Source organism: Heloderma suspectum, chromosome 9 (assembly GCF_057233095.1).
Source record: "Heloderma suspectum isolate Gila_16-S chromosome 9, 16-S_ref, whole genome shotgun sequence".
NCBI lineage: Eukaryota > Metazoa > Chordata > Lepidosauria > Squamata > Helodermatidae > Heloderma > Heloderma suspectum.
Genome location: NC_139466.1, coordinates 6,066,411 through 6,093,808, shown reverse-complemented (window position 1 = coordinate 6,093,808; position 27,398 = coordinate 6,066,411). Strand labels below are relative to the sequence as shown.

The following is a 27,398-nucleotide window of genomic DNA, read 5'->3' as shown; positions in this document are numbered from 1 at the left end:
CTGGCTGGGGCATGCTGAGAGTTGTAGGCCTTTTTCTCTGTGTAAACATGCATAGGGATTACACCCTTAATGCATAATACACCAGCCAGTGTAGGACTTTTTTCTGTCTAAACATGCATAGGATTGCAGCTTAAAGCTCTTCCTGCTTTTCCTGAAACTAAGCTTTAGGAGACGCATTTCAAGTGTTTAGAATTGGGTGGGGGGGATTTGCACAAAACCTGGGAAACCACCAGACTCCTGGAGATAAGGGGAAGAGGGCAAGGCCATCTGGGGAACTGCAGAGGGTTGGATTTGGCCCTGGGATTGAGATTTTTCACCCCTGATTTATAGCAGCAATATATACATATTGGGAAGAAATAAAAGCTGCTGCTGTGTCCACACTTGGACAAACTGCAGAAAGGCAGGTATGGGGGGCGGGGGACAAGAAGTCACCCTGCAATGCCATGAAAAGAAAACCACTTACTCTGGCCCATGTTTTAGTGAGATGTATGAAGTAGCCTAGCAAGCCAGTGGGCACTTAGATATATGGACACATGGTGTGATTTATTTAAGCAGTTGTGTGCATGATGAGGACCCTACAAGCACTGAGAGGGAATGAGTCCCCCTGCTGGGCCAACGTACAATGTAAGAGACATTTTCCTCCCTGTCGCCTAATACTATAATCTCAGGTCCTCCCATGAAGCTGATTGGTGGGAGATTCAGGACAGAGCAAAGGAAGGACTTCTTCACGCATCATAGAGAAAACTATGGAATTTACGACCACAAGACGTAGCAATGGCCACCAATTTGGATGGCTTTGAAAGAGGGTTTGACAAATTCCTGGAGAAGGCTATCAATCGCTACTAGTCCTGATGGCTATATGCTACCTCCAGAACCAGAGGCAGTATGCTTATGTGCATGAGTTGCTGGGGAACATGGGTGGTAGGGTGCTGCTTGTGGCTTTCCCAGAGGCAGCTGGTTGGCCACTGTGTGAACAGAATGCTGGACAAGATGGACCCTTGGTCTGATCCTGCATGTTTCCTCTTATGTTCTTATGATACAAAAGAGGATGGAGAAGGAATGAACAGATTCACGACATTCCAGGCGTGGTCGCTTTAAGCCATACGTGGCCCATCCTGTGCTCCACATGTCACAAGCGGCCAACAGGAATTAGTACTTTGTAGCTCACCTGGAGAGCCCAATGCATGACATCAAAGAGGTCTTGAATGGCAACACTATGGTAGATTTTTAAAAAATTCTTCATCTATGTTCATCCGCCCTTCCTCTAGAAAGGTCACGGCCGCATGCAAGGTTCTCCTGTCTTCTATTTTACCCTTGCAACAGCCCTGCAAGGTAGGTGTAAGGCATCTGGGTGCTCAAACCAAGAATTATGTCAGTCGAGTCCAGCTATATTACTCTGTGCCCCCAGGGTAGCTCTCAAGCAGAGGAGAGGTGTTATCCTGATCTCTGCTGCACTATAGCACCTCACAGATAATGGCCAGAGAAGGATACTGCACCCCAGATAGACCAGGTAATCCGGGGAGCCAATAGGAGTCTGGTTGACCTTATTTGCTTCATGTGCTTCAGGCATGCTAAGCAACTTGTCAGATGGAGTAGGTGCTCTAAACCAACCTGATACTCTCCAAGTTACTTTCCTCTCCTGTGCTTGAGGCAAAACTACACCAAGACCTAGATGGTTTGTACTATAGGTACTGTAGTGTGCATTCCAAGGGCATTATCTCATCCATTAGGCTTAGCTCTTCAGCATGCTTGCCAAAGAGGTTAGCCACCACTGCTTTAAATGCAGGATATCATGCTTCAGAGAGAAGAATGCCAATAAGCATACATACCAATAAGTGTATGGATTCCCTCTAACTTCTGATACTGGAGTTTATCCAAGATATAAGTAACAGAACTTGCTAGCTGCTGGTGCTTATCAGAGAGGAGCTGGCTTTACAACAGTTCCAGATTGTAATTTTGGGGAGGAATGGAAACAAAATATATATACCAGCAACACCAGATGGTGGCTGTTCAATGTAATATAATATTTTGTCAAGTCTTTCAGAGTGAGAGAGAAATATATGGAGCCCAGGGGAACGAAAACACCATCAGCAAGTGTGATAACACCTCAGCATCCCAGAGAGACAAGTGATGGTTGTTGTTTGGACCCATAGCAATGCCATTTTCTGCTCATGAAGGTGGCTAAATGGGGCGGGGGGATGATTAAGCTCTTTCTAGCAGCTCCTAGCAAAGTACAGCTGGAAAGACACAATGGTGATTTCTATAATTCAAAAACAGCTCTGGGTTCGGAAAGCAGAAAGCCCAGATTCTTATGTAAGTTAGGCAGCATTGCATATATGTAGAATGTTTGCCCTCTGACAAAGTAAACATTTTGGGAGGGGGCATGGCTTAGTGGTAGAGCCCCTGCTTTGCAAGCAGAAGGTCCCAGGTTTGATCCCCAGCATCTCCAGGTAGGACAGGAAAAACTCCTGCCTGAAAACCTGGAGACCTGCTGCTGCCAATCAGCATTGACAATACTGGGCTAGATGGACCCAGGGTCTGACTCAGTATAAATCAGTTATCTTTGTTCCTAAGGGTGCAATCCTATGCATGTTTAGACAGAGAAGAAGTCCTACAACTCCCAGTATGCCCCAGCCAGCATACTGGCTCTCATGCTGAGAGTTGTAGGCCTTTCTTTCTGTCTAAATATGCATAGGGATTACACCCTTAATGCATTGCTTTGCTGCCATCTCAACTAAGCTTTTGAAAAGAGAGCCATTGGTTCTTTTCCTTGATCAAGCCACAGAGTCTTCATTTTTCTTGGAGAGGAATGGGGCTGTCGATTCTGTAACAGGCTGAACTGAACTGAGAGTTGTACTCCAGGGATACAGTTTCAGAGCCGCAGCATATCAATATTAGAGAATATACACTAGCACTACAAACTACGGCAGAACCATCCCTAAAGCCCAATTTTGTTACCCCACCCACAGGGCCCTTCGGTCTGCAGTTGTCCACCTCCATGGCACACCCCTCCTCTTCTGGTGCGGCTCCTCTTGGTCCCCTGCCACAATCCATCATCACAACTACTTCAAAAACTGAATATGCCAGCTTTCAGCTGGGATGAAAAGTAGGACATGGGATGACTCCAGAGAGAACGTATTTCTGTGTGCCAGTTATGTCAAATTAGGGTTATTGAGAAGGCAAGCACAAGGCAAATTAACAGTGATGTATAAGTGGTACAAATTATTTTTGTACACATTCAAAGAAGCACATCAACGTCTCTAAATGGTGGGTGAATGTGGAGGAGGACCCAATGATGTTCGTCAGTTCCTCTTAATCGCAGCTAGAATTTGTTTAAGGGTCGACAGGAAGTCCTCTTTGCAGAAATGATGAGTTAAGGTGTCCATTTTTCTAAAAGTACAAATCTCTTCTCCTGTCATTGGCTGGGATACCTGGAAAACAAGAAAGATGATCAGTGGTGAAACTGATTATGTTAAAGAACGTTAAGGACAGAAGTCGAGAAACGATTAATGGAACCTCCACATTTTATTTACTGAGATGTCTTATTAATAATAATAAAAATAAGCCAGCTTCCAGTAACAAAATTGAAGACAGGAAATAAAACCACCCCAATAAGAGTGTAGTTTGTCTACCTTGGTAGGTGTTCTTTGTTCTGTTTTGGAGGGGCTACACTCCATCTGAAGCAGGGGGGTAGAATCTCAGTTCCATGGGCCAAATTTGGCCCATTGGGGGTGGGCAAATCTGGCTTTCCAGGGCTGCCCAGATGGTCCCATCCTCCAGCCCCACGTCCTTTGCCCCGGCCCCACCTGCTATCTCCTGCTTGACAATCCTTGGGTGGTTTCCCAGCTTTTGCCATTCTTCTTCTCCCATTCTGAAAGGCTGAAAGGCCTCTCCTAAGGCTTAACTGCTGGCAATAAGACCCTTAAGCTAAAATATGGTGGTATTTTGAACTCACTGCCTGTAGCCCCTGAGAGCTTCTCCAAAATGGAATTTGGCCCTCAGGCTGACAGAGGTCTGACAGCCCTGATCTGAAGGAACAGTTTTGCGATTTCAGGATACGCCTTGAACTGTCTCACATGGGAGATGCAGGCTGCATTTCTGTCAGGAGCACCTTTAACCAGTGGCCTCAGTGACCCATGCTCTGGTAAGAAGACCCCTGCTGGATCAGACCCAGGGTCCATCTACTCCAACGTTCTGTTCACACAGTGGCCAACCAGCTGTCAACCAGGAACCCACAAGCAGGACATGAGCGCAACAGCACCCTCCCATCCATGTTCCCCAGCAACTGGTGTACATAGGCTCACTGCCTCTGGTCCTGGAGGTAGCACAGAGCCATCGGGACTAGTAGCCATTGATACCCTTCTCCTCCAGGAATTTTTCCAACCCCCTTTTAAAGCCATCCAAATGGGGGCCATCACTACCTCCTGTGGCAGAGAATTCCATAGTTTAACTATGCGCTGTGTGAAGAAGTCCTTCCTTTTATTTCTCCTGAATCTCCCACCAATCAGCTTCATGGGATGACCCCACTGGGTTCTAGTATTATGAGAGAGAGAGAGAGAGAGAGAGAGAGAGAAATGTCTCCCTATCCACTTTCTGGTAACCTCCGGGTTAGACTACTGCAATGCACCGAACATGGGGCTGCCTCTAAAGATAGGTCAGAAACTGCAACTTGGGATCTTCTCATGTAGCACATCATTCCCTCTATTTCCAATGATCAGGTGCTGAGTACCATTGTTTATGTAGTTAACACAGCACCACCTGTCCACAAGAGGGAGGTAGTACAATGCTTGGAGGAACACCAAGTTTTCCAGCAGTGCAAACAATCGGGGGGGGGGGGGACCTAAGGGAGTTGGGAACCCCCAAAATAGCCCAATGTGGACTACGTGTGCTCAGTGTGTATAGGATGCCAACTGAAGACGACACGTCATTCGTCTTATGGAAGTGCACTTTAATCTGTGGCATAAATGTATTCATCTTTGCCACAAAACTCTTGGTTGTGTTTTCTGTAACAGACAAATATTGTTACCCCTGCTGAATTCTCTGGGAAATTCATTTTCCGTGTGTATGTGCATGTTTAATTTATCCTTTTCTACTCTGGGTATTCACTCTTTTTTAAGGCTTAAATTGGTTAAGAATAAAGAACTCCCCAAAAGGATTTCTCAAATGAGTTGAGAGCCATTGTGGTGAAGTGGTTAGAGAACTGGACTAGGACTCAAGAGACCAGGGTTCTAGTTCTGCACTCGGCCATGAAGCTCACTGGGTGGCTTTGGGCCAGTCACTGAGTCTCAGCCTAGCCTACCTCACAGGACTGTTGTGAAGATAAAAAGGAGAGGAGGAGGGCCATGTAAGCTGCCTTGGGTTTCTCACAAGAGGAAAAAAGGTGGGGGATAAATGTGATAATAAAATAAATAAATCAGTCAGCCATGTAGGATGAAATAAAACACGTTTCCCAGTGGCTGTGTAACCTAACAATCCCCAGTTGCTACCAAACAATTCTCAGTCCATTCAGTAGAGGAAACAAATGCTTGTGATTTATCTTCTGGCTCTGTCTACACACACACACACACACACACACACACACTTTCCATTTGTAAAAGACTGAAGGATTAAGAGTAAACCAGTATTTGCTTACCTCCCCTAGAAGTTAAACTTTGGCTCATATCTGGTAACCTAGCAGAGCCGGTAAGACAAGCAGATCCAGAAGCAGGAGGCTGCTGGAGAGATGAGGGGCACCTTTCTTGTTGCAAGAGGCCGAGTAGTGAGCCGTATTTCTCATCTGACCCAGATCCCTGTGCCATATGCAGGTCAGGCATAGAGGGAGGATACCCCGAAGCTGCAGTCAAATTTGGATCAACCCCCGAAGGCAAGTGCCACAGCTCTGTGGTGGAGGGAGGAACGCCCTGGGGATCGGAAGGTTCATAGGGGTCAGCAGCCGCGTTCCCATCAGAGCTGGACAGGTTTAAAGGAGAGGATGTATGGTATGGCTTAGCCCAGTGAGGTGAGAAATTCCACTGATGGGGAGACATGTGGTTTTCTGTTCATTAAAAAGAAATGTTATTTATTAATGTATTTGAGATCCCAACAGAGATGTGCAGATTCCTTACACTGATGGCTAAACTTGCAGACTTACTGGGTTCATCTGTAACGACAACCCAGAGTATGGGTTGTGGCCTTACCCAGAGTTCACCCAGAGTTAGTCTGCCAGACAATCGCACAAAGTACGGGTTGTTTTTCAGTTCCTACGTCGTTTGATCCCCTCTTCATTTATCCGCTCCCTCCCTGTATCCCAAATGCCTCTGCAGCACTGTAGAGTGGCCGGGTTTTTTGGCCACTCTTGCCTGCTGACTCTGTAGCCTGGCAAAACAAGCCATGAAGAACCCACAGTTCTGGGTTCACACGTAACAATCACTCATGGTTTAAACAACCCAGAGTTCACAATCCAACAACAAACCATGGGTTCTCCTCCTGGGTTGTTTGTAGTTAACAACCCATAGTTCTGGGTTCGCATGTAACAACAACCCAGGATTCAACAACCCATACTCAACCCATACTCTGGGTTGTTGTTGCATGCAAATCAGGTCACATACTTTATTCAAGTCAAAAAAAGGGAGACAACAGTTTAATAATTACAAGTGGGAACTGTATCAAAATGTTGCAGCATGGAGTACTCCTGTTCAGTGTGCCAGCCATGCCTTCTTTCAGAAGAATACATTCCATTTCACTTTTACCTTCCCTCTTCCACCGTCACCACTCCAGTTTCCCCCCTCCCAAAAGACACTCAGCACTCTGTGGCCTCTGGGTATGCTTACTCTTCATTGAGCTTTTTGAGTGGGGGGTTTAGCTCCTTAGGTTTGAGAATGATGGGAATTGCAGTCCAATGGCTATGCTGCCTGGGAATGATGGGAGCTGCAGTCCAACACATCAGGTTGGGGAAGACTGATATAGACAGTAGTAAACCAGATGAACCAATAGTCCTGACCTGGTATAAGGAAGCTTCCTATGTTCCTATGAACATTTTGAAAAAGGCATCTCCAAAAAATCTCCTAGAGAAGCAAAAATAGGGACTTTTTTGCTTTATTTATTTACAAAATTTGTATACTGTTCCATATCAAAACAGATTCCAGATTGATGAACAATAAGAGATAAAATGAACAAAAGTTAAGAAGAATGAAACATGATATTAAAGCTATGCTTTAAAAAAACAGAGTGCCAATACAACCAAGGCTGGTTAACCAAGGAAGGCTTCCTGGAAAAGAGCTGTTTTCAGGAAGCGCCGAAAACAATCCAGTGTTGGCACCTGCCTGTCCTCCAGAGGCAGGGAGTTCCAGAGGAAGGGGGCCACCACGCTGAAGGCTCTTATCCAGGTGGACTCCGATCAAGCCATCGGCCCATGTGGAACCTATGCAATTTGATTTTATTTATTTATTTTGCTGGGGGAGGAGGGGGTCTATCCTGCCTTTCAGTCCAGAAGAATCTCTGGCAGCTCACATAAAATAATACAATGTATTATTGCTTCTACCCAGCCCCCAGCCCCACCCCACCCCTGGCACATAGCATTGCTCTGGGGTGGTGCATCCTCCCTTCTCCAGCTGTCCAAGAGCAGAGAGGGAGGAGGAGCCAGCTGCACCAGCAATGCCCCAGGCAAACTGTGTGCAGCCATGGCAGCCGCATCTTCCGGGATGCTCCTTGCTACAGCTTCTTGCCATAGTTCAATGGGTAGAGCACATGCAGAAGTCTCAGATTCGATCCCTGGTATGTCCATGTAGGGCTGGAGAAACTCCTGCCTGAAACCCTGGAGAGCTGCTGCTGCCAGTCAGTGTCGAGCATACTGGGCTACATGGACGAAGGGTCTGACTCGGTAGCAGGCAGCTTCCTAGGTTCCCGCTAAGACAAGTACCAGAAAACAGGGGCTGTTCCTGGTCAATAGGACAGTTGGAGGGGATATCCCTTGAATTTAACCTCCAATGCTGGCAGGACTCTGATTTGGCCCCCATGTCAGGCGGAGAAGTAAGGGAGCTGAGAGGAAAGGTGCAAGAAAAGGTTGGGAAGGTGCAGCAACAGTGGCATCCTGCAGTGTCTGGGAAATACGGATGCCATCTTTGAAGGAGAACCTGGCAACTCTAAGTCCATCCTTTTGCAAAGCGGCGTTTGTTAGTTAGAGGAACAATTTCAGACGTACATCCCGGACATAAACACATAATTGGACTTGTGTGTGTGCATGTGTGTGTGCGTGCATGTGTACCTTTGCACATTTACGTGCGGCACCCAGCTTGCCACCATGGGTGCATGCAGCCCTTGAGGGCAAAAAGGTTGCCCACCCTTGGTCTAGACTTGGGAGATCCCCACATTCCTCTGCTGTCGTGGACAAATGATAAGCATATGCAAAAGGCACTCTGGACACACTCAGAAGCACGCGTTTCTTTGCGATTACTGCACATCCTCCCTAGATAGGCAACAGCACTGAAAAGAGGCAAACTACATTCCAGATTGAACCCCTGTCCCTCGAGTTGCCACCAGCTTCTGCCAAGCCGCAGCACAGTTGTGTCTGCTCATGTTTCTTGTCAGTAACGCGTCAAGAGCCAGTTGTTATATAAGTTGCTAAGAAGTGAGTAATAAACAACCATAAGCCACAGAGAAGAGGCTCACCGTTTTTTACAACCATGTCCCCGCTGCTGTTCTTCCTGCTCAGATCCTGTGGGGTTTTGGTTGCACTCAAAGCTCTGGAGAAGTGTTCATCCACCACGCTGTTAATGTCGCCTTGGAAGTAAGTAAAAACCACATATTGGGCTCCCCATTCTGTTTTCACTGGCTGCTTGCTTTTGCCCAGCTTTGCAGAATTATTCTTCGTATCTTCCATCTCTGTGTCTAAAAACGAAGGTAAAACAAAATAATATAATAAGAGGGTTTCTTTTTTGTTTGCAAATGGCTACAGTGGTGGGGAGAATGTTCTTGCAGAGCAATGGGTACTCTGTGGTGGTTGCGGGGGCTTTCAGATGAGAGGGTTCCTAGTGCTACCAATCCAAAGGCATTGTGCAGCCATTCCATCTTTTCTCCTTTAATGGATATTTTGTGGAAAGACAGAAGAAGCAGTGCAGAAACACAGGACAGTTACAAGTTGAAGACAACACTGGCTGGGTCCACACAACACAATGACCCATACTCAAGGTTGAGTTAGGATTGAGTTGGGTTGTCATTGAACCATGGGTTGTTGTTGAAATGTGTGTTGTTGTGTTAACCCAACCGCACCAACAAACCATGCTTAGTTACTATGAACAACCTACAAAGAGAACCCATGGTTTGTCGTTGAGTTGTGAACTGTGGCTTGTTCATGGTTAACAAACCAAGGTTTGTTAATGCGCCTCAGTTCACACAATACAACAACCTAGGGTTCAACAACCCACACTGAACCCATACTCAACCTTGAATATGGGTTGTCATATTGTGTGAACCCAGTCATTGTCTGGACACACACACACACACACACCAATAAAATTCTTTGAATAAGGCAGGGCGATGGCACAATAAAAATCTCATTTGGAAACCCTAGGAAAGGCCTTGTTGAGAAAGAGGACCCTGGAGAAGATACGGGGGAGGGGGGAATCTTCCAGATGAAACTTTTATGGCTCCATCACACAGCCCCAGTGGAGGCTGGTGGCTCCGATGTCAGTGGGGCAGTGAATCTGCTCCAGGTTTCAGTCAGAACCACTCAGAAGAACTCTAAGGAGCTCTCCAAGGTGACATCAGAGCCATCAGCCTCCACTGTCAGGCCTCCTTCATGGAATTCGACCGGGGGGGGGGGGAGGTCCAGACATTGTCATCCTCACATCTTCAACCCATAATCCTCCCAGATTTTCCCATCACTTCTTCCATCTTTTCTCTTACCACAGATAATCCATTAAGAAAGAAAAGGCAGAAGAGTTGCACAATGGCCTTCTCATTTGAAGAAAGCGGGCCAGGTGCGGGGAGGGGCGCTATCCCAAGCCCAGCAGTATGAAGGAGGAGGAGGAAACGGAGAATAAGAAGCACACGAGCTTTAATTTAAAATGTTCCACAACATCTTCCGGCATGAAAATAACACGGTACAAAGGGGGAGCTAAGGGTCAAAACAGACACATCCTCAGGAGGAAACCAATGCTCAGATCGCCCATGTTTGTTTTAAATATGCCACAAGCAGCCACAAGGGTTGGATTTGGATCTGGGTTCAAGTACTTCTGGGAATGGAATTTAATCCTTTCCCTACACCATTTCCTCAAACCAAATGGCACCCTACCCCCATGCAGTCATAGTTGCTGTTTGCCCCACAGGGGAAAACATACAAGTATGTTGGAGGCGCCGTAGCTTAGTGGTCGAGCCCCTGCTTTGGATGCCGAAGGTCCTGCATTCGATCCCCGGCATCTCCAGGTAGGCCCAGGCATGGGACAGAATCCTGCCCGAAACCTGCCTGTCAGTGTTGACAACACTGGGCTAGATGGACCAAGGGTCTCACTCAACATTAGACAGCTTCTTAAGTACCATGACCCGATCGCCAGGCTTCAAGGGCCCTTCTTGTGAGCCCGCACGTGGGAGAGTGGTCCCCCACCCATGAGCTTACCCAACAGTAATGGTGGCACTCCTAAGGCCGATGCCAGGGTGTTGCCCCTGCCTCTCAGATCTGCAATGGGGGAAGGTAGAGTCATTCTGGGACGTTATGTGAAATTCAAAATGGCAGTGTGTATGTAGTTCTTGCAACCCAGTCTGGAGGGTTACAAGGCATGCATCAGTACCAATGGGCCACCCCTCTGCCCACGCACGCACACACACACCACCGACTGTTTTGAGCATTTCTAAGAACTGCGGGTGATCTGATCACGGATCTCCCACTGACACTTTACATCATGTCTGGGCCTGAGCCAGTCCTGGGTCACTCCTGAGCCACCAAGCTGAACACAGACCCACAAAGGACTCCATACACCTCCTGGTTTTGCTGCTGCCTGCACAGGAGTGCAAAACATGCCACAAAGGCTGTGAAATGCTCAGGGGTGGGGGACACAACACATGAAGGCTGGCATGTCCCATTCACCTTGGAGAGTCACAAGCTGTGCAGACCCCTGAGCGAAAGAAATCTAGCTCAGCCTTGGAGATACGCAGGATATGCCCATGACAACGGAAGGGGCAGTTTCCTCCAAGTAATTATCTTTTTAATTTCCCAATAGTCAAGATAAAAGTAGTGTTTGCACAGAAGCTGTTTAGATGGGAGTGGAGGGAGTTGCTAATATGCTTTTTCCACTGTCAGGGGTAGCAGTGCCCTTGAAAGTAAGAGCAGCCCTCTACCAGATCTGACCAAGGTGGGGCCAACTAGTCCACCATCTTGCATCCCACTGTGCAACCCACAAAAAGAGCATGAATGCAATAGATTTCCTCTGCTCTTGGTCCCCAGCAGATAGCCTCTGAACATCTATTTTTATTAATTTAATGGATTTATAGTCCCTTGTCTATATTTAAAAATATCTCTACACATGGAGATTCTATAATGGCACCATGACCAATCGCCATTGACAGACGTCTGCTCCATTAAATGGGTCTAAACCCTCTGGGATTATGATGTCTCAACATTTCCCCATGCATGTGTCTCCAAAACCACCTTATGGGGAGGCCATGGGACAAGGCCCGCTTACCGTAATGTACCACCTTCTGTTTAGCCACCCTGCAGAATATCCAGCTCAGTATGGCTCATGCTGCAGCCGCCCACCAGGTCCTCGTCCCCCACACCAACACCAGAGAACTGCAGCGATCCCCGGGTGAAGGGAGGGCTGTGTGCGATCACGCCAGTCGCTTGCCGTCCCTCCAGCAACGAGTGAGCTAGGCGTCTCCTTCAGGCTTGTTACCAGGAATGTGTGAAATGCATGCTGACAAGTCAACCAGGTTTGGCGGTTTCAGGAATGAGGAAAATGAAAGGGCTTGTTTGGTGTGTATTTCTAAGACTGCATTAGGCAATGGTTCACACATAAGCTGTGGGAGAGATGTCTATTATGCAAGACCAGCCCCTGGTATCATCAGGTGTACATGACTATGGGTAAAAATGCCCATTTCTCCCTTACAGATTGAGCTGTGGAGATGGCAGTAAGTACATGAGCAGGGAAACATGCGGGGATACCGCGATACTGCAGCAAAAGCAACCCTTTGCTTCTCCCTCCTGAGATTTTCTCTCTTCTGCTTTCCCTTCCCGACCCCTCCCAAGAGAACTGTTTCCCTGAAAATGTACATACCACCACTTCCCTTCCTTCACATCCTTCCTTTTCCACATGACCTTTGCCTCATCCTCTTCTCATTCCCCACTGAAACCAAGCTTTAAGCATGTGTGACAGCATTCTTCCTTCCCTGTCCGTGACGCTCCCTCTAGCTGTTGTTTCTGTCTGATTTTAGATTATAAGCTCCTTGGGTGCTTGGCCTTATCTATGTTGGCCATTTAACTGCACACACCACAAATGTGATATAAATACTACCACTTTCTTCAGGGAGGAAAGTAGCCTCCATGGCCCCTCTGTTCTAGGTGGAATAGGTATCCAGCAAAGAGTTAAGGCTGATCTTGCCAGAAGCCCCTCTGGTAGGGCTACAGAAAGAGTGGAGTCAAAACTCCATATGAACTACATCTGACCCGAGGAAGAGGGAACACCCTTGTATGCTACATTTGATCTGTCTTTTACAAAGCCCATGGGGAATAATAACCCCTTGGTAGTATTTTCAGGGACAGGCTGCTGCTAAATCTCTGCAAACAGAGGAAGAGGAAGGGGCATAAACACCCTGCCCTCAAAGAGGCTACCCAATGACAGAACTTAAATACTTACCTTGGGGTATTCTAACAGAAGTCAGAGCTCCAAAATACAAAACCACTCTTTTGAACCCAACTAAAGATTGTGCTGGAGGGCAGAACTTCACTTTGCATCATGCCAGCCTCCCAGTTAAAAAAAAATCTTAAAAGAAATCAGGAGAGGCAGGGAGCATGGTGGGCATGTCTGCGGGCCCATTGGTGCCCCATGGGAGACCCCATTCTTAGTTTCTTTTTGATACTTCTTACAAAATCATAATGTTGTGGGTTAAAAAAAGCATATCAGAACTCCAAATAATTCTATACCTGCTTAAACTTCTTGCTTAACATTCCTCTTCTGTCAGACTACAATAGCTTTTTGTGTGCAATTTATAGGACAAATTATTTCCATTTGGAGATGTTAATTTAGCATTTGCCCCTATTTAGCAATAGACTGTAACAACCAACTTAGAGCACGATCCTATACATGTGTAGACAGAAAAAAGACGTACAGCTCCCAGCATTCCCCAGCCATCATGGCTGGCTGGAGAATGCTGGGAGTTGTAAGACTTTGTCTAGACATGCATAGGATTGCAACCTAAGGCTCCAATCCTGGTAGAAAGCCCTATTGAACTACCCACCAGTTACATACAGGATTGCACTGCAAAGAAGTTACAGCAACAATGGACTGACTGATACAAAGAAAAAGGAAGCTTTGGTACTCTAAATGCATCCACCGTTTTTCCTAAGAGCAAACATTTCAGCGGAGAATGTACCTGTCATGTGAAATTACTCAAAATCTGAACTCACAATTATTTATGAATGGTAACCTTCCTGATGCTTCACAGTTGCCTAGCTCAACAGTGCAAAAGCTACAGAAATTGAAGGTGACTATAAAAAGCTGTATTTCTTCCGTGGGAAGACTGAACAGGTGACGTGAACCAGATTTGGCTGTAGTGGGCTTGGACAAAAATTAAATGACTATCATAACTGCAGTAAACTTCTATCTAGCGAACATTAGAAGCCAAATCTGAAATATTTAATCCAGGGTAAATTTGTGCTGTACCAAAAATGTTATAATACACAACAAGCTAAGTCACAGAAGTGGTACTCTCATAATGGGACAACCATTTAAATTCCAGAAATATTTTATTTAATGTGAACTATCACACTAGTTAGTTAATAAAATCTGGTGCAGCTAAACTTGCACAAAAATATTTCAATTCAAATAATCTCACTCACTGTCGCCATCTCATCCACAACATTCAAGACACAAAATAGCATGAGAAAATCCTGGTCTTTACATTCAGCTCTTGCCATGTTTTTCACTACACTTTCACTGGAGCTGCTGTGTGTGCAGGAAGAAGCCCTTTAGTAACTGCAACTTGGTTGTCTGGGTGAACAAATATCTCAAAATAACACTAATAGATTGTTCAGCATTTACTCAAATTCTCAGTTTTCAGAGGGAAATATTTCAGCTGTTGGCAGCAAGTTCCTGTGAGCAAACAGTTCAAATGTGATGCAAATTAGATTTTTTTTAAAAAATCTACTAACATAATCACAAATTCCAAATACAAACCAGGTATGCTAAGCACTTACATTTATTGTACAAACGAATATTTTCACGAGTGCTGCATTTCTAAATTCCCCTGTCAGGGAATGCACAGACTCTAGTGAGATGCAACAAAAAACTAGAGTTTGTCCTTGTGAAATCAAGGAGCAGTGAGCCTTAGGCACATACGCTTCCTCTTCCCCTTTCTACTGCACACAAGGGGAGGAGAGTAGAAGCATTCATTTCTAGTTTGCTAACATCTGGAGCAAACCACAAACCATGATTTGTGCGCACCTTAATTTTCCCTCAAACCAGGACTAAGCCATCATTTGGGATTCTGGTTTGAGGGCAAGCTACAGTTTTCACAAACCATGGTTGCCCCATTCAGATGAAAACAGCAAACTAGAAGTGGAAGCTTCTAATCTCCTCCCCTCACCTGAAAAGGGGGAAGGGGAGGAGACTCACCCATTGCTCATTCTTGCCATGACAGATCATGTTTTTTCCCATTATGTGTCAAGTTGAGTCTAAGATTCAGTCCCTAATTGGGATACCTGGTTAAGGGCACTGGAAAATAATTTCAGGAACAGCATTTGGAAAATCTTGGGTGCATTTTTTTAAACCAACATTTGCTACATCTGAATGATTAATAGCTGTAAAAATCTCTATCTGTATTTAGAAATCTGGGCAACAATTTTGGGAATGAATCTCAAAACAATTTTATTCCATAGAGTCTCCTGTAGTCACTCCAAGTATAAAAGAACAGGCTCCATATATACTCATTGCCCCTGACAAATGCCCTAAACTTAACTACATATGAATACAGTAATACCAGAGGGAAAAAATCACTTCCAACACACAAGCTTTCTGCATATTTCCAATATGAATCAAAACAAAACTTAAAAAAAGATTAGACTTAATCTTATTTACATATTTTTCCATTTGTCATCTAGCCTCCCTCAGCTTAAACTTACAAATGAATGGAGGACACTGTATACCAGGGTAGTACTTTCAGAACATCTCATTGATCTTTCATAATTGCAGTGTGATGGTTATTTTTTTCTCCACCCCTTAGTAATGCATCCAGAGTGCCAACACCATATCCTCAATTATCTGTTATTAGTTATTTTAAAATATCAGGAAAACCAGCTGATCAAAGTACATACTGGTGCATCCAAGGATGGTAAAGAATTATACCATACAGGAAGAGTACCAGCAGGTTAGGGCAGGGGGAAAATTAGAGCAAATATATATATTCATGCCTCTATTTCTAAAGGTTGGTGTGTCGTTAATAGGAACTTCAAGTTTGTACCTACTTACACTGATGGACTTTGAACAATGACAAGCAAAGTTAGAACTTAAGACAGCCGATCAGTTCAGCAGGGCTCTTGGCAACTTATGACACATACACACACAGCATGAACAGCAGCCAGATATGAATATTTTTTTGGGAAAAGATCATCATTAAATACTGCTTTTAATGTAATACCTCAAAAGCACATTGATGACATCCTAATAAAGAAATGCATATATATTCACTTGAATGCTGCCTGCAGTTGCTCCAAAGCACAGGATAACAGAGGTCTAAAGGTTACCCTAAATACATGCTTTTACAAAGGAGTTAACGTTATGTCTCTGCTTCTTCGTCACTGCCTGCAACACTGCTGTCCGTGGATGCCGTGACATCTTCATTGGCACCTTCTCCGTTATCTTCTGTCTCAGTTGCTTCGACCTTCGGACCACCTTCAGATGCACCATTATCTTTAGAGGGCTGAACTCCTTCAGGTAACTGCTTGCCAGTTTCCGAAGAATCTGCATCAGACGCGGTTTTTGGCGTTTCTGTATTAGGATCACCTAAGAACGCTTGCCACCCCTTCAATCTCTCTTCCCTTTCTCTTGAAGTCTCTTCCACCTGGGTTTGCAGACAACAGTAATTGTAAATGTTACAGCAAGAAGCTAAAAAGGAGCGTTTAGCTTGCAGGCTTAGTAATCAATACTTTCAGGAACCTAACCACTATTATATTTATATTGCAGGAATGCCCCTCTTAACTTCAGCTATATCAGCTGTACTAAACACCATAGAACTTAGCACTCTCCTTCTTGCATTCCCCAGCAAGTCGTGTACAGAGGAATACTGCCTCCAATCTTGGAGGTAGCATACAGCAATCATCATGACTGGTACCCACTGACAACCTTATCCTCCATTAATTTATTTAATTCCTTTCAACATACACAAGACTTTAAATATTAGATTGACCTAAATTCAGGTGAATTCAACATAAAAAACATACAGGCTACATGCAAGATCGGATTTTAATATTTATATCCTTCCTTATCTCACAACTCAAAGGTGGCCAATATTCTATATGTGGCAATATATGAACAGTAACTATAAATGTCCCAAAAAAATTCATTAAAATTCAAAATACTGGGTTGGATCCAACCTAAGTCCCATTGAAATCAATATGAAAAGTTAGTCATGCCGAACTTCTAGGACCTAAGTGCAACCAACTTAGGTTGAATCCAACCCATTGTTAACTGCAATAATTGCATATCCCCTCCGTTTACTCCTGCCACCATTTCTCCTACCACCTCTGTTGCCTCCGCTATGTGTAAAGCAATAATACTGTTGTTGTTATTGCTGTTACTGTTATGGTGGTAGTTAGACCATGAAAAAACATACCACCCTAATAAGTATTTTATGCCCAAAGGCTAGATTTAAGATGGCACTTTACATTTTTTGTTAAGTGTTAAAAAGGAAGGTGCTGTGCTGCACCGGGGGGGGGGGGGCTAGTTCCATGGCAGCTTCAGGACCACCACGGAAAAGGCCCTAATTTCTCCTTATGAACCAGTCTTACTGGAATCCAAGTTTTCAGGAGTGCAGAACAAAGCCTCCAAGAAAGATCACAGTGTGTCCTTCAGAAACAATAAGGCAATTATTAAAAAAGTACTCAGTTAGAAATATGATTACAAAGTTTCATGATTTTGAACACTTGAGAGCCACAGCTTTCACCTAGGCTGGCTGGCCACAGTGGACGTATCACTTTCTGACCTAAAATAAAATTCCTGAAACTTCATGCATTATACATACGCAGCTTTAAAAATATATCTCATGAAGTAGAGAGCCAGACATACTTGATAATCTGTTACACCATCCCATGTTTCCACAGAGAGCTGACGTCCACCAAACCATCGCCCGTTGAGTGCCTGTTTGCAGACATCAGCCTCTTCTGCCTCTTTAAATGCCACTGATGCAACACCATCTGGATGCCTCTATAAAAACAAAAGAAAACCAGAAGCTATCAATTCCGAACTAGGCCTTGTGTGCACTTAAAAGAATGATTGATTTCAGAGGACTACTGGGACATGAGGAACAAGAAGAACGCTATTAAAAAGCTTCAGCACAAGATCATTTTCAGAAAGCAACATACTCTAAAATCATTAACAAAATGGTTATCATCACAACCTATTCCTAAACATTTGCGTCATTCTGTCAGCCTACAATGGAAGCATTACAGCAGAGTTCTATAGCAGCTTAAGCATATTCTTGCATGACATCATCTGACTGGAGCTTTTGACTGTCTCGTACGTCATAGTAAAGGGGTGGGGAACCTTTTTTTTTTTACCAGATGTGTGTATATGTGTGTGTGTGTGTGTGTGTGTGTGTACACACACACACACACACACACAACATAAAGAAAATAAACTTGGTTAATCTGAAATATTAAAGAAATGCAAATAGAGAAAATGGATAATACATTATCTTGGTAATTATCATTCCAGCAGTTAATGAACAAACAAACAATTTTTCTGCAAAACTTTAGGGAGGGACAAATCACTCTTGCCAGAAGTCTGAATTGCTTACTTGCAGAGGGCTTTTGAAATTATGCCAAGGGCCACAGATAGCTCATCCTAGTGTAGACAGAATATTGGACTTTTGACTGTGGAGAGCTGTGTTTCAATCCCTGCTCAGCCATGAAGCTCTTACTGAGTGACCTACTTAACCTACTTCATAGGGTGGATGTGAGGATAGGATGGGGGAGAAAACAAGGTGAAGATGACACCCACCATTCTGAAGTCTTTGGCAGAAGGGCATGATTTATTGGTAAATAAAGTGAAGCATTTTAAGTTTAAGAAACTTTGAATATACTTCGCAATTATCTGGAGTGTTTTAAAACATAATTTATCAAAAGTGAAATGAGAAACATTATTACTGAATAAAATGTATCTGACACACGTGGTTTAGAACTATGACCAGGAAACATATACCTACATCAAATATAATGACTTTCTTTACTTGTCCAAACTTTTCACATTCTGTCCGAAGATCTTCTCTGATTTCATTTAGCACTAAGGGGTCCTCCTGCAAATAGATGCATAGTTGTGTTTCAAAGGCGTTTCCCAACACTGCTGCAGGACCAGAATTTCCACACACTGGCCACAGCAGTCTGAGAGGCAATTGGAGATACCAAGCAATCTTGGCCAACATTATTTCCTGAGTATTTTTCAGAGGCCAGTTAGGTTCCATATTCATCTTATGCTCAAAGCACATCTTGAAACAGAAGACATCAAGTTCGTATTTTCAAGCTAGAAAACTCTTGGTCAATGTTAATGCAACCTTAGCAGGGCTACACTGTTGCCAATGCCCAAGCAGCATAGGGCAAGTATGAATCTTAGCAAACAGAATTTCCAGCTAACCCTGAAATAAAATGTCCTTTCAAAATTTAGTTAGGATTAAAAGATACCCACTTTTTTGTTTAAAAAGTCAAGTTACAGGAGTCAGCAGGGAGAGGCAGTAAATTACATTTGGATACCATAGACTTAAATTTGAAGACAGATATTAAATGTTATAAAATGTTGCACTCATAGGTTTGTTCCTTTTCTTTTCAGATTCTATTTAGTGCATACATAGTAAATGTTGTGACTATCCTGCCTTTCAAACTGTAAAGGCGAGCAGTTGTGAACTACTCATACCTCCTATTTGGGGAGGAGGGTTGCCTAGCATTCAGCCTGAAGTGGAGTTCTGGTAAACTATAAAACTTGCTCACTACTTTGTGACTTTTTAGTTGGTCCTAAAAGGTATTATGCCACAGCTGCTGTTTGGATTTCTGCCTAATGGACCAACATGGCTACCTGCAGTTTTCATCAATGGAAGGACCTCTTTCCTCAGGTTCTCTCAGAGACTCAGCCACACAGCTGGGTGAAGGAAGCAGGCTTCCCTACCTCAAAATCTTTTGGGTGAAACATGTTCCTGATCATGATAACACGCTCATGCCGCAATCGAACGGTACCATCTTTCTTCTCTGGCCTCCAATCCAGCAGTCTAATGAAATGAAGCAATAGTAAGAGGTTGGGGCTGATCTCTTCAGTTTCTAAAAGTATTTGTTGAAAGAAAACATTAATTTGACATTTCTTAAATCAAGGTTTCAGCACTGGCAGTTATTGCGAGGCTAGTCTCCTAGCAACAACAATCTAAAAGGTAATCTGTAAACCACCTATGTAAAAAGTATCTGGCACCTTTACTAAGTATATATTTGGCTAGAAGTGAGACTCTTGTGAAATTTGCACTTGATTTTAAGACCAAACTATCATGAAGTTCCTGTAAATACTCTGGTAAAAATGTAAGATGACTACTTAATATAAAAACAGGCCTGGCCATAGCTTCCACAGGCAGCGCACGCAACAAAATATTGTGAAGTTTATATAACAGAAGATAAATATATGGAATAACTAACTGCTAAGTCCACTGTTCAGTTTAAAAATTCTTTTTCACTCGCTTTAAGAAAGGAAATAATTTGAGAGTTCCGGTTTTAGCCTCTTATATTGCCACACAATACAGAAAAGCCAGTTTATTTACATACTTTTGTTGCAGAGACATCTTCTTCTTGTAGTCTTTGCATTTCTTCTTTTTCTTGCTGGCATCATACTCCCCCTTCAGTTGAAACTGTGCAACTTCCACATGCAATTTGTAGCCTCTAATTTCATTTTCATCTAATAATTTTAGTGCAAGTTCAACAGATTCTCTCTATTAAAAAGAAGAAATTCAGATTTCAGGACTGAACTTCCAACTAAACAAAGACAGCCTTGTAAAAATGTAACATTTACAAATGACAACAAATACCATAATAAGCCACCTTGAAGTCCCTGTGACTGCCCAAAATAAAAACAAAATTCAACTAACAAAAAGAGACAAGTGAAAGATTTGTATCTTGGTAATAAACATTTGAATCATCACCATGAAAATACAACTGAAGCATACAACTGACCTTTAAATAACAACACAGCCCGTCTCCTTTAAGATTTCCTTCTTTGTCTTTGTAAAGTTTAATTTTAGGCTCCTCTGTTTGAGGATCACGCATAATGATACCACATTTTGACATAACCTGTACAAACTCATCTTTCGTAATGTCTGGTGGTAAACCTGGAGGAATAAATTTGAACAGACACAAATGCAAGAAGTACACCTATCAGCACCACTAATTCAGTTTTTATAGAAGAATCAAGTAGAGGATTCTAATTTTTGGAAGGTTCCCTCAGCTAGTTCATGTAATCCCAGATTTTCCTCCTCCCTTTCTTTTTACATGATCTGTTGGCTTTTGAACTTGGGGAAAGAGCAGCACATCCCAAAGGATGCAAGTGTCCCAATACTGAAGAACAAACTTCATTCTCTAGGATTGGAAAGACAATTTCAAATCTAGCTGCCCATCCCATATCATAAAACCTTTAACACACTATTTGTCTTCTGCACAGCAAAATCTCCACTCCCTGGGCCGGGCCTTAGCTTTGGATTTTGTGCTCACATGCCAACCCTACAAGAGCAAGACACTGCAGGGAATTGTATCAGTGACAGCAGGCACCTGTTTCTTGTGGGATTCAGGGAAGTCAGAGAGACAGACAGCATCCTCTCAGTTTTTCCTTTCTAGGGCTGCAATCTGGCAATCCTGACCCAGAGCAGGTAAGCCTTACAGAATGAGCTAATGGAAAGCTGTTGGGTCTTCAAAACCATGGCATCAATTCTGGTCTGGCACAATTAGGAGCTGGCAGGCCAGCATTCAAGAGTCCTCTTGTTTTGGTGCCACAAAAAAAAAAAGGTTTCCTGTGAAACTGGCACAACCTGGAGAACTACTCTAGGACTACAGAGATGAAGGAAGGCACACTCTAGCCTCCACCGGTGAACAACAGACGTAGGCCACTGGAAGGCTGCACCCCCTGCCATCCAGTGGGGGCACCTAGCCTCATCCATTAGCCTATGAAGGAGTAGCAGCTCCAATACTTGCTTTCCTCTTCCCTCTCCATTCTTTTTTCTTTTTGCATCATGTGTATTAGATTGTGAGTCTGTGAGAAGAGACTGCCTTTTATATCTGCACAGTCCTTAGAAACTTTTAGGTGCTTTTCCAGAAACTTTTCCAGTCATCATTAAATGGACAAAGGGTGACACTCAGCTTCAGCTAACAGAACAAGCAGGGGAAGAGGCTGAAAACGATTACAAGTGGGACATGGTTTAACTATTTTTGCATTTGGCAAGTGTACTTTATGAATGACTGAAATATGCATAAATCAATATTTAAGTAGGTAATTTCGTTGTTTGTGTTCCTATGATTTTCCTGTTGGTGCCATTTAATCTCCTTCCTCCTCCCCACCGCCCCCACCCTTGTTCAAGCCAACTAAACATTATTAAAACCACCAGCAAAATTAAAGCATTTTCTTGTTATTCTCCTTCCAAGGAGTATTAGCTTAATTGCAACGGCTTGATGTAATCATAAGTGATATCTATAAAAGTATATTCAGATGCCTTCATATTTTTAACCACAGAGCTTAACTTTCATTGGCATTTCATAACACAACATTAGCAATGCACAAATACTGTTCCTCACCTGTCACATATACATTTGTGTTTTTCTGTTCTTCAACGTGAAACCATCCTAAAGGGGAGAGCATTATTAGTTATGGTGCAGTGCTACACAAGCGAAATAGCTCTTCAGACTAAATTCACAGGAGACCCTAGAATGCCACTGCCAATCAGAGGAGACAATCCTGGACTAGATAGACACATAGTCTGCCCTGGAATAAGGAAGCTTCCTATGTCCTTTCCTATGTTCACATCTATCAAGTTTTAACAAAGCTTATAAATCGCTAAAAGCTGTCAGTAATTTGATCCTTTGATATTAGACTTTCAGAATAGATAAAGTAGTTTCTGGATGGTTACAAGAATACTCAGCAAGAACACCCATGCAGCATTGCTATCGAAGTTGTTAAATGCTCAACTCCATAGAAATAGACACTTCTTCTTGAGCAGCAGACTACTTCTAAGTCATGCACAATGAAATCCCTTGCCTGCTTCAGGTTTTCTTTTCTCTCCTTTCTGTTTAGGATCTGTTGGCTGTGATGCCTTTGGCTCTCCTGGCTGCTGGATCTTGGCAGTCTTTGAATCCACAGGAGGTTTGGATTCAGTCTTTTTAACAGATGCAGATGAATTTTCTGAACTTTCAGTAGGAAAGCCATAGTTAGCATGATATGTTGCCAGGAAGTCTTCAGTAACCTAAAAAAGAATTCGTAATATCAGTTCAGAGGCTAAATAAAGAATTCAGTCTGAGCTACTACATGCACACATCTAAGATGAGCCTCTGAAACAAATAATGCAGATTGTGTTCTATTTTTAAAATTATAGGGTGGTGACCTTTCATAATGGCACTACTACAAATGATAGGACAGACATGCTTCCTTTACAGATTATAAGGATGCTGCTGTAGGTACATTAGTGCAAACCATTTTGTGAACCACAACAGCTGTATATAGCTAGGAGATCAAGTCATCAACAATAATTTGTAATATCTTTTTATCCTCAGTTAACAACTTCCTTGTAATGTTATCTCTTCAGACCCTTTTGAGCAGGCGACTGTGAAACTCTTACAAATATCCATCTAGCACCCTAATGAAAGCCGCCAGGGTGTTTTCAGCAGCAATTGTTTATAAATGATTCAGTGGCAGAACAGTGTGATCTGCATCTGCTGGCTTAATCTCGTGGCTAGAATGTTGGCATTGGACATGGGGTTCCAATTTCAGACATGGAATAAATATCATTCAGTTGAATTATGTTGACAAGCCACCACCTAACAAAATTGTAATAAATAATAAAAGTAACCTTCCTAACAGGGTTGTTCAAATGAAAATTATTATTCCATGAAGTTTCAGCAATAATAAAATGAAGAACGTTAAATGAGACCATATAAAGTTGTGCCTCAAGATTGCCAACCACTTCTAACAGAAACATTTAAGGTGTAAACCTATGCATGTTTGGACAGAAAAAAGTCCTAGAACTCCCAGCATTCCCCAACCAGGAGTTGTAGGACTTTTTTCTGCCGAAACATGCATAGGATTGTGCCCTTAAAGATGGAATCTAAGCTGTCAGATACACAGGATCCACACTGAATGCTATATTGAATTACATTATTCCTTCGACCTCGTAGAAGACAATTAGGGAAGAATAAGCAGGCCAGATCATCATTTTTGTGCTAACGATGCTTTTCACTTTTTTCTTGATAGGAAGATAATATTGCTGGGGTAGGAGGATCATTTCTGACCACATGCTGTGCTTTGGAGGTGGTCCACCGCGTGACATTAAACTCAAGTCCCGAAGCATCCACCAAGTCAGGGGAGGAGAAAGATCAAGGCAACCAGAAATATGGGCTGGCTACCAAAGCCAGCCAGAATTTGTAGGCTGCTGGGAATTAGTACCTTCCAACTTTGGCAACGGAGGGAGGATGAAATACGCTAACTGATATCCCTGTGTGGCATCATCAAATGCTTGAAAAAGCTTCATGTGCTGAAGCTCTACTTGTCATTTGCCTGTTAAAGACACAGGGATGCTGTCAGTCAACCACCAAGAAAGAAAAAAGGCACCAGTAACATGAAAAAGGATGGAAATTTCCAGGTGCACACATAAATAAAACACTGAGCTCAAAACTTTTCAAACTGAGTTCTTCCTCAAGAGCACATCATCGCCTTTATTTTTATTTTACTTCTTTTAAAAACTAATCCTCTCTTAGACAACCAATTTCACTCCCGGTCTTGTCATACTGCTGCAAAATAAAGAGGTCAGGATTGAAAGTGACTGTTCTAGAGATCATACCAGAAAACAGGCTGGAGGGATCTTGGACAACAGAGGCCAGAAGAGGCCCTAGAAAGGACTCATTTTCAAGACAAGTAAAAAACGAGAACTCAGTTCAAAACATACCAGCCTCAAAAAAAATATATTCGGAGACAGTCACCAAGCATCAAAACAAGAAGAATGCTTTATGAATTTGCATGTACTCCATGTTATTATGTTTATACATTATTATAATATTTTGTATATAGGGCTATTTTTAGTATATTTGTGAACTAGGCTGGAAAACATTTGTAAGTTCAAGAGCAAAAACCAGAACCAAATCTCTTCCAAGCTGCTAACGGCTATGGTAGATGGAGAGTGAGGAAAAAAACCTCTGCAGTCTAGCAACTTTTGTAACTTATTTACAAGCATATATTATTTATCAGTTTACTAATCCCAAAAGGCTTTCCTATCCCCATAGTAGCAAGGTGGGTAGCAATGAATTTTAAACAAAGATTAAGTTAATCATTACTGGGAGTTAGTATGAGCTAAAACTCAGCCTATGAAACAAGCAAGATATATTTTACAGCCTGCTTTAACAGTACCATTTGTTATAGATGGAAGGAACTTTATATTTCCTTCATAGGCTGCTTTACCACCCAATATTAACTATGTAATATTATAATATTGTCATCCCTTATAGCAGGTGCGGGCATCCAATGCCTTGGCCTACAACTCCCATCATCCCTCACCACTGGCTATGCTAGCTGGGGCTGATGAGAGTCGTAGGCCAAAACATCTGGAGGGCCACTAGTTGTCCACCCCAGCCTTATTATTGGAGTTTTCACCAACTTGGTGCCCTCCAGATGTGTTGGACTAAAAGTCCCATCATTCCCAGCTAGCATGGTCACGGTCATGTTGGCTGGGAATGACAGGAGCTGCAGTCCAACACATCTAGAGAGTACCAGAATGGGGAAAGCTAGGTTACGAAGCGTGTAATCCTAGCCTTTTTTCTGTCTAAGCTTGCATCGGATTGCATCCTAAGATACCTACAACTGGCCACCAATTTCAATGGCTTCAAAAGGGGGTTGGGCAAATTCCTGGAGGAGGCGGCTATCAACGCCTGCTAGTCCTGATGGCCATGTGCTACCTCCAGCATCAGAGGCAGTACACTTATGTGCACCAGTTGCTGGGGAATATGGGCGGGAGGGTGCTGTTGCACTCACGTCCTGCTCGCGGGTTCCCCACGGGCAGCTGGCTGACCACTGCGTGAACGGAGCGCTGGACTAGACGGACCTTCAGCCTGATCCAGCATAAGCCCTTCCTGCGTTCGTTCATCACGACGCTTCTTTCACGTTATTATTGTCTCCTTTCCTCACCCCTCACCTTTTACAACAGCGCCTTGCGAAAGCCGGCGTACAAAATTCGGAAGGCTGTTTTGAGGCAATAAATGTTTTCTGCTCGTATATTGCTATATAGCAACGGGGCGATCCTACGCGTGTTGAGACAGAAAAAGCCCTACAGCTCCCAGCCCGCCCCAGCCAGCGCAGCTGGCTGGGGCGGGCTGGGAGCTGTAGGGCTTTTTCTGTCTCAACACGCGTAGGATCGCGCCCTAAATACATCAAATATACATACCGTTCTTGATGAGCACACTGAAGAGCACATTAATTTCACATGCTGGTGGCTCTGGTGGTCTCCTCTCAGGCGCCTCCTTGGCATCGTTCACATCAACAGGCTCGCATTAATATTCATGGCAACAGGGGCGCCCCCCCGAGGAGCTTCGCGCCCCCTCCCCCCAGAACGTGACGCAGGCAAGCCCCGCCCCCGCCTCACCTTCGGGAACCAGGCCTTCTTCTCGCGGTCCCACTCGTACTGGGCCCCGTCGGCCGGGTCCGTGTACGTGAACGGGTCGTCGCCCTCTTCGCCTTCCTTCTTCTTCCCGTAGAGCTCCTGGAGACGCAGCTGCTGGTGGAACTCCTCGTTCCGGTCCGAGCCCCCGACGCTCATGGTGCCGCCTTCCTCCCCCGTCAAGAGGCCGAAGCCGCCCGGGCTGACACGGCGCGACCGCCGAGGCGCCTCACAGCAGGCCGCTCCGCCTTTCCCCAGGCGCGACGCCGACGCCGCTAGGGCGCATGCGCGCGCCTCGCCGCCTCGCCTCCTCGCGCGGCGCCCGCACTGCGCAGGCGCGGCCCCGTCCCGCCCTTTTTCTCTCTCTCTCTCTCTCTGTCGTCCCCCCCCCCCCCCGGTATGCTTTTCGTTTCTGAGGAAACCAGGCTCGCTGATTTTCTTTTATTTATTGTTGTCGCTGTGGTTCTCCCGGCGTACTCGGCAAAATGTACGCGGGCTCAAGAGCCTCCCGCGCTTTCTACCTTTCTCGTTCCATATCGGGAAAGTTTGTTGCGGCCTCATCCTCACACCGAAGGGAGAGGCGCGGCGCGCGTGCGCAGAAACGGCCTTTCGCCCTACGGGGCGGGGCCCGCATCGGAGGTTTAAAAAAAAAAAAGAGAGAGTGGGGGGCGCGGTGCGCGTGCGCAGAAACAGGCCCCTCGGCTCCACCGTAGGTTTAAAAAAAGGAAGGCGCACTGCGCGTGCGCGTAGACGACTCCCTCCTTGCCTGACAACGATAAGTCATCATCAGGCTCAGCTTGTCATCGGTGGGTGTCAGCGTGGGTGACACGCGTAAAAATAAAATAAAAACTTGCAACAAACATTTTATAAACATGTTTTTTTTAAATAAAATAAGAACGTGCAATTACCCTCCCTCGGTAATTCATGGATACGGAATGGCGTAGGGAGAGAGGGGGATATTTCCGCCCTTTCCTCATTTCGTCACACAAACTTCGCTGCGCAAGAGCGGAAGTCGCTTCCGGAAAGGAGGCGGGCGTAGTCTAAACCCGCAGACGAGAGTGGCGGCGGCGGCGGCGGGAGCCACGAGTATTTTTTTGAAAAAGGCAGCCAATCAGCCGCAAGATGAGCGA

At 44.3% G+C, this 27,398-nt stretch overlaps 2 protein-coding genes across 3 annotated transcripts; both read right to left on the bottom strand.

The window, feature by feature from the left end:
• Positions 1–525: 525 nt before the first annotated feature.
• On the bottom strand, positions 526–11,831 carry VGLL1 (vestigial like family member 1). Its single transcript, XM_084813650.1, has 4 exons — positions 11,655–11,831; positions 8,647–8,865; positions 5,633–6,034; positions 526–3,431 (listed from the first exon to the last, which is right to left on the bottom strand). Exons 2-4 carry the CDS (start codon positions 8,855–8,857, stop codon positions 3,391–3,393), a joined length of 654 nt encoding a protein of 217 aa, XP_084669776.1. The 5' UTR covers positions 8,858–8,865; positions 11,655–11,831; the 3' UTR covers positions 526–3,390.
• A 2,083-nt stretch (positions 11,832–13,914) lies between these two features.
• On the bottom strand, positions 13,915–26,524 carry HTATSF1 (HIV-1 Tat specific factor 1). 2 transcript variants are annotated; one of them, XM_084813647.1, is made up of 9 exons: positions 26,254–26,524; positions 22,668–22,872; positions 22,208–22,255; positions 20,600–20,754; positions 20,195–20,358; positions 19,557–19,656; positions 18,607–18,696; positions 17,469–17,606; positions 13,915–16,245 (listed from the first exon to the last, which is right to left on the bottom strand). In XM_084813647.1, the coding sequence occupies exons 1-9, from the start codon at positions 26,425–26,427 to the stop codon at positions 15,961–15,963; spliced, it is 1,359 nt and encodes a 452-aa protein (XP_084669773.1). In that variant the 5' UTR covers positions 26,428–26,524; the 3' UTR covers positions 13,915–15,960. The 2 variants fall into 2 exon arrangements, with proteins under 2 accessions (XP_084669773.1, XP_084669774.1); XM_084813648.1 differs by lacking the exon at positions 26,254–26,524 and adding an exon at positions 26,056–26,212.
• Positions 26,525–27,398: the final 874 nt, after the last annotated feature.